Source organism: Centroberyx affinis, unplaced genomic scaffold, assembly GCF_046629955.1.
Source record: "Centroberyx affinis isolate AG114_WGS23_722 - 3 ecotype Tasmania unplaced genomic scaffold, CSIRO-AGI_Caff_v1 ptg000008l_1, whole genome shotgun sequence".
NCBI lineage: Eukaryota > Metazoa > Chordata > Actinopteri > Beryciformes > Berycidae > Centroberyx > Centroberyx affinis.
This window is the reverse complement of record NW_027278724.1, coordinates 71050-78973: the sequence shown is the minus strand read 5'-3', so window position 1 is coordinate 78973 and position 7924 is coordinate 71050. Positions and strand designations below refer to the sequence as shown.

The following is a 7924-nucleotide window of genomic DNA, read 5'->3' as shown; positions in this document are numbered from 1 at the left end:
GGGAGTTTAGGGCTTTGGGGTTAGAGGCAGCCCGGCCTGACAGATATCCCCTCTCATTTGAAACAGAAGAGAGCCCGAGGGCCAGAGGAGCAACTTGCCACAGATCACAGGACGGTCTAATTGTTTCTGTCGATCGAGAACCAAATGTCTCATCACTCTGTTACAAGGGATTAAAGTGCGGGGAAATTCACTGTATCAGCTGCAATCAAAATCTGTAACAGCTGCTACAGTGGCACAAGTAAAAACAAGATGCATGCCAAGGTACATGAAAAGCTGAGACATGGCTTCCACCTTAAACTTTATTAGTCGGTTCCATTATAGTTTAGCAAAGCAAACATTTAAGTATGAAGGCATCATTTCATAGAACTGTAATTCATTTGATCTTTAGTATGGCACCACTGAAAAGAAATCATGAATCATAACAACATTTGAAAGAAATCCAAACCATTTTTGCTAATAAATCAACCCAAAACCCAATAATTATCAACAACAGGTATTAGCCATTACAGGATGTACTTAAAATTACAAATCATCTGCAAGCGATACACAACCTAAAATTTGCACTTGGACCACCTCCTTCATGATTGTGACGTCTGATATGAAATAAGGCAGATTCTTCTGATACAATTATAGACAATCTGGTAAAGAGACAAGCGAAAGCGAGAGGACTGTAATTCCTGTTCATGTTGGTGAAGTTCAAAGCAATTCAGGCATGCACTGGAAACAACAAAGAAAAAGAACCAAAAGAGCTAATTGATTTCATAAAGACACTCACATCCTCTAAAGTCTGCGTGGGTGTTGACGAGCGGTTTCCCGGCAAAACGAGTTAAGCTGCGGTTACGGCGGCTGTGGAAATCAGACGCGATTGGCAATGTTCGCAGAGGAAGGGCCGGGGAGTGGCACATCGCCGCCTCAGAGACCTTGGTCTGTGTCGGTGTCAAGGTATCGGCTGATTTGACTAAACAATGGAGCTAGCGCTGCAGCAATGTGTGAGAGTACATGGCAGGTGTCAGTGTGTTGCACTCCAAAGAGGCTTACAAATGCAGGGTGTTGTCAGGTGTCCCACTGTTGAATGTCATCGTGACTGTCACGTCTGGGTGTGAGTGGTAATGTTCTTAGAGAAAAAAAATAAAGGATGGTTGATGTTAAGCATCACCCAGCCTGTAGTGTCAGCGTCTGGGAGCTGTGGCTGTTGTCCTCTGACAGCTTCGCCATGCTTTCACAGCGGGTATAGATCAAATAAATAAGACTTGAATCTGGTTTATCTCATCTCACGCAGCTGGCAATATGGTGTATGACTCTAACACACAGTGAGGTATGGCTCATCTTTTTCTGGTTGATATGTTCAAGTCCTATAGTAAAGGTTTTATACATACATACATACACATACATACGTACATACTTGAGGGATGAGAAGTTTCATGACAAATTTTTATAACAAAGAGGCAAAAAAAAAGGTTAAATAAACTTGGGAATGTGAGTATCTTGTGAATAACTGGTTCTCCTGGGCCAGTGTCAGAGCCCATACTACCACAGGCTAGTCTGATACCGGTGCGGTTGGCCTTCACACAGTTTGCTGGCTGTCAGATGAGGTTGATTGTCCTTCCCTCAGCCGGTCATTCTTTCTTCTCAACCGTTTCTGGATGGGGAAACAAGTGTGGTTGAGTGACAATACAGATTTAGAGAGATTTGAGAGGCTAAATTATTACGCCCCCACTCCTGTACCCTGTTGACATTTAATGCTGTGTGCTCACCTCATAAGCATTGAATTTCAAGTGTTTATTACTGCTCATCAAATATCACTCTGATTTTCACTAGGATAGATGACTGTGAAACTAAGAGATCACTGGGCGCTTTCACAAAGAAAACTTGGTGTGCACTTGTACGAGTGATAAAATAAGACGTCAGCCTTGTTCAGAGAAAGATTGCCCATCGTCATCTTGTTCTCTTACTGTAATGTGGTTGGTTTTAACTGTACAGTATGTGCCACCCAGTTCCCTTATACAACAACCCTGATCCGCACTGTTGTTCGACAACATGTTTTTCCTTCTCTGGCACTTTGTCTGGCATTGTTTAAGCTCTATTCTTTTCTACACCAACCCGTTTGTATCTGCCAAGTTGTTTCATGTGCTGCTAGCCTGTCCTATTTATTCAACCCTGACAATCTGTTCACAACAGTTGCTTAATTATTTTTTCCTGGAATGTACCTCTCTACATTAACTACATCCACTTCAAGGAGGCGTTCGACAGTGTACACCCTATGGAAGATCTTACTGTCTTATGGAGTCCCTCCCAAGATGATCACATTAAAAGGGAAGTTCTGTGAACGTTTTGAGTGCAGCATCATCCTCAACAACACGCTCTCTGAGTGGTTCCTTGTAATGTTTGGTGTAAGACAAGGCAGCATTCCATCCCCCTTCCTCTTCCTGATTAAAATCAACTGGAGCATGTGCCAGACAAACACAGAGGCATCCAATGGACCCCTTTTTCCCAACTTCAAGGCCTCAACAGAAGCACCACCGAAGCCCAAGTGAAGTGCATTAATGCCACCTTGTCTGCACCAATCACCATAAGTGCTGAACCGCTTGAAGTTATTGAGGACTTTGTGTACTTGGGAAGCCTGTTCAGACAAGATAATGGAGCATAAAAAGACATCAAGTGAAGACTGGGGAAAGTGCGTGGTGCCTATAAAGGGCAACTCCACAACATCTGTAAGTCGAACAAGTATAGCCTCAGGACCAAGATACGACCATACAACACACTGGTCAAATCTATCCTAATGTAAGGCTCAGAGTGCTGGTGAGTCACTAAAGGGGAGATGAACAAGATTGATGCTTTACACAGTGGTTGCTTCAAGATCTGCCGCATATTCTCGTCAAGCAAGATCACAAATGTAGAACTCTACAGAAAAGTAATCCCTGAAATCAAGTGCCGTTGCTTAAGATGGCTTGGACACGTCCTCAGAATGAGTTCTGACCACAGCCCTACAGTTGTACGTAAATGGACACAACCTGGCAAAAAGAAACCTGGCCGACCTAAAATCACATGGTGCAGACCGAGCTGCCAAAGATTAAGATTTCCAGGGGCGAAGCTAAACACGCTGCCAAAGACAGAACGAGGTTGAGAGCTATTGTAGATGCCTCATGCCCCGAATGGGGCGAAGAGCCTAAACAAACAAACAACAACAAGCTCCCTTATGCACCGTGCCACCCTGATCCGCACGGTTGTTCGACAACGTGCTTTTCCTTCTCTGGCACTTTGTCTGGCATTGTTTAAGCTCTCTCCTTTTCTACACCAACCTGTTTGTATCTGCCAAGTTGTTTCATATGCTGCTAGCCTGTCCTATTTATTCAACCCCGACAATCTGTTCACAACAGTTGCTTAATGAATTTTTTCTACCTGGAAACTGCACAAATCCGAATCCCACTCTTTGGCCCAACAACTCTATAGAGCCACACACAGAACAAACAGAGACATAGCACTCTCTACAGATGCCTACATTCAAATTACGTGCCATCATATTAGCCCAAGTCTCTATGGAGACCTGAAAATAACAACATTGTGGTATCCTTATCAAATATGATTTATCGGCATGATTATTGCCCCTGCAGTCTGTGTCGCCAGCACGTTAAAATAATATGCGTTGCACACTTGATTTATTAAATGTCTGATTGTTGAGTTTGTGGGTAATTCATCACACTCAATCTCCAAAGACATGCTGACACGTTTATACCAAAATATCAGGGTCATTGCTGCGCACCTGAGACGGGAAGAGAGGATTTACAAATGCATTTGGCCCTGGAGGAGCACGCACAAACTGCCTGCCTGCCGCCTGCCCCTACAGAGAGAGGGAGATGGAGACAGACGGGGAGGAGTGGATGGGGTTTGGGAAGAGGGAGACAGGGAGGGTGAAACTGAATACCAGCGGGTCTCAGCCCACTCCGCTGCGCAACGCCGAGGATTCTCTAGCTGGAGTGAATTTTAATTCGGCAGCTGTGGCCACTAATAAGAATCTGCTGATAAACAGAGATGTGTGTGGACGAGTGTGCGCCAGCGAGCGAGTGTGAATGCCCCCGCTGCCCCCCCTTACCTTTGGACTGGATGCTGTCAGTTGGAATTGAATCAGATTCTTGTGAGCTCTCGACCTGATCTTTCATCTCCGCTAGACAAGAGAAAGGAGTGAGAAGAGACGACAGGAGAGAATATGAGAAGAGCAGATGACAATCAAGCGCTCTACAGTATGTGATGCTGTGGGAAAATTTTGGGGAAATCCAAACTGAGGGCTGTTGCCCCTCATCAGTTGCAGACAAGTATCAATTTACAATCTCTCTTCCCTGCCAATCTTGTGAATCGAGTTGAGAGTCTGTTTATAGTTAGGATGTAAGCTAACAAGGAAGATTGGAAGCCAGGATTTACTGAATTCTACTGGATTTACTGAAAGTGTCTCCATATCTAATAATAGTGTTAGTGTATCTCAACAGGAATCAGGATTACAGCAGAGATCTCTTGGTACTCTGGGCTGACGCTGGCTGGAGCCGCCTACCACTGAAATTCAAGGGCATTTGACAAATGATCATAGCACTGATGTGTTGTTTTACATCAGTGCTATGTAGGCAGGTACGTCGACAGAAATATCCACCGGTGTGCAGCAGAAGCAGAAAGCAAGTTGGTGGAAGGAATGTGGAGTGGAGGATTTTCTGTTCAGCAGCAGGATTTTAGATGTGTTTCTTGAGCCTTTGGCCTCTGCTGATGCGTCACAATGTCTAGATTGGATAGTTAATGAGGAAAAACATGATCTTAACTTACCTCCATTGCTGGTGCCAGTCTCAGTCTCAGAGACATCTGTAATGTGAAACATATATAGATTTAGATGTTACTCATCTTGAATGTCAATACTTGCTGGCAGATGCTGGTGGGAGTCATGAGGATTGATAAAAGGCTTAGGTATTGGTGTAGGTATTGGAAGTTGTAATGATTATTCATTTGTGCAGGGATATTCTGTTCTTTTTTCACATTTTTCTCTGGTTCTTTGCTTCAGGTAAAAGAGCTGAATGTTGAGAAGAGACTGGGTATTATCAGCATAGTACTCTTGGTAGTTTTCATCAAATTACTGTCAGTTCAAAAACAAAAACAAACCACAAGAACAACAACAATAATGTAGAACATCCCCTAAGCCGGTCCAGGAAATCAAAAACAACTTCATACTCCTAGCCTCACATTTTCATATATTTCAAGCTGCGGATGGTACTTAAGAGCATCAAAGTTTCTCATGCCTGGAAATTCAATGCCTTCCTAAAGAGTAATACATCAAAAAGGAACAAAACAAATGCGAGAAGGGAGAGAGATGCATGCAAAATTAATTACAGACTGCCGTCGGTCTAAGGCAGCATGAGACCCCCCCACCCCCGATCCTCCCCCCCTTCTATCCTCCCTTTTACCTCTGTAGTCACACAACTCCTTCTTCCTCACTCCCTGAGCAAACCTCGCCGCTTCCCCCTTCACAACAATAATCTTCCAAACAAAGCACACCATAAAAATAACTAGTCTCCCCAGGCGGTCCAGTGATGATGTAAACAAATACAACGTGTATGGTTTCCATGTTCTGTATATGTATAGCAACAAGTCCGTGCTGAAAGACCAAGTCATTTTATGCCACGGTTGTAGCGGCAGCTTTGGATATACTGTCCCTGCCCAATTGCAGGGAGTAAGACATCTCAATCATTAGATACCACCTTGACTCCTATAGCAAGCTCAAACTGTGGGGTGTTTGGGAGAGGACATGCATTACAATTCGTCTCCAACATAAAACTGTTTTCATCTGCTGCAGCTTTTTGGAATGGGTTCTCTCTGTGCGACACCACCAGGGCCCGGGCAAACGACAGGCAGGGCAAGACGAAGCAACCGCTCTATTTCACCATCGTCTTGTCTTGCGCTCAGACATGGAACCAACCAGGGGGAAAAAATAACATTATGTGCAACACCAGTTGATGTCTTCCGCATTATTATACATTAATCAAAGAAGCAGATTTGCCACCAGATTCAAATCTTTGTTTTGTGTCATGGAATAAATTGACAGGGCACATGTACAGACGTATGTATGAAAAGCGGGATTATGCCGTGTTTCATGCCATTATATATCATGCATGCACATGGAATTACATGTCATGCATTAACATGCTTCCACATAACCATGTCATAGACATTAAAGCTGATAGTAGGACATGTGGAATGTGCGTAATGTTGTGGCTTGTATTGGAACAGAGCCTCCTTCATGTCTGCCTTTTAAATGAGCTAGCATGGCATGCCCCTGTGTAGCAGCAGGAGCTCATTGAAGCACTGGCCTCATTCCAGATGCTCCTTTCTCTCTCTCCGTCTCTCTCTCTCCATCTCTGTCTCACTCTCTCGCTCTCTCTCTCCTTTTTCTTTCTCTCTGCCCCATTCCATCTCTCGCTCAGGTAATAACATCACGGTCTGGGCGCTAGGGTAGCATCCTCTTCTCCTAATATCCAGCACTGATCAAAACAAAGCAAAAAGCTCAGAATTTCAATTGTGGCCCCTGCCTGCCTGCCTGCCTGCCTGCCTGCAGCTCCCAGGGAACGGCAGCGTTGGGCTGTCTCCCTCTCTAATTTGACTCCTGTGTGCTGACAGTAGAAGGGCTATCATTTAGGGGAGGGTGTGAGTGTGGTGGGTACAAACACATAAACAAGATGGGGGGAGAGAGAAAAACGGGCCTCTGTCAAGGTTCTGGCGAAGGAGAGGCAGAGTCCACAGAGAGCTGATAAGGAAAAGAGGAGAAAAACAGTAGACCGAATTGACTCCCTCAGCAGGAATCTAGACAGCTTACACCAGTGGTTCTCAAAGTCGGCCCAAGGACCCCCAGGGGACCTTGATGGTGTCTCGGGGGATCACCCTCCATATTGGTATGTAATGTTCCAGTTAGCGCAGTGAGAGAAGTTATACATTTGTCATTTAGGCAGTCCTCACAAAAATGGCAGAAAATATTTAGGGATTCTCACCATAAAAGATTTGAGTTCCCCTGGCTTACACTAAAACATTGCGATGTTACACTTAGCAAGGATAATTAACTATACTGGTAATGAATCTGAAAAATTAGTAGCTGATCTAAATTTTTTTCCACATATTATAACTGTACATCTGTGTTTTAATCTTTTCCTTATCTGTGGTTATGATATTTCAGTAAAGACTGAACGAGTGAACAGAATTAAGCAGGAGATGATAAACTTTTAATACATTTGCTAAACTTTGCTAAATTGAAGTTTTGCTGTTTTTACTTCTTGTGCTGTTGGAAGCCAGTGATGGGCAGAGTGGGCTCTTTGTGTAGGCAGTATTCTCTAGTCACCTCAGCCTTTCAGAAGTTCAGTGAAAACATCCTGGAGACAAAACCCATCAGTAACTCAGGGGGGAGTGCGCGAATATGCATGTGTTTTTCTGTGTGTGTGTTTGTTTGTGTGTGCACACATCTGCACACGTAAGAGAAGAGGGAGGAAGGAAGAGAGTTGGGCATAAGTCTTCCTCATATGCAGACAAGCAGAAAATTACACCCCCCACCTTCTATTCATTTATTAGACAAGAGGTAGTTAGCGTTTTGTTGGTCAGCATTAACATACTGCGCCACAATATTGAACCAGGTTAGAAAAACACTGTACTTGAAATCAAAAACAATGGCAGGGTCAGATTTTGTTATGGTATACTGTAAGTGAGACACATTCGATCGGCTGTGGCTTTTCTGCTATAGTTATTCTCATCTTCCCTCCTGACTAAAGGCAGCATTTGTCGTCATCTGCAGCAGTCGTGCTTCCAGACGCCTTTTTAATGTTCTTGTCAGTCCAGCGCATAGCCAGCCCATAGGGGAGGCAGTCTCTGTGGGTCACCCGCACAGCAGCATGGGAACTGTCTCTGCTTA

General features: G+C 44.1%; 1 protein-coding gene across 1 annotated transcript in view; it reads right to left on the bottom strand.

Moving 5' to 3' along the window:
• Positions 1–262: 262 nt before the first annotated feature.
• The window catches only part of LOC139646081 (ADP-ribose glycohydrolase MACROD2-like), a 33302-nt gene continuing 25640 nt past the window's right edge, over positions 263–7924 (bottom strand). The window contains exons 8-10 of the mRNA XM_071522022.1: positions 4807–4842; positions 4091–4162; positions 263–1639 (exon numbers count right to left, since the gene is read on the bottom strand). Coding sequence (XP_071378123.1) covers positions 1617–1639; positions 4091–4162; positions 4807–4842 — 131 coding nt within the window. The 3' untranslated portion in view covers positions 263–1616. The remainder of the gene's footprint in view (positions 1640–4090; positions 4163–4806; positions 4843–7924) is intronic.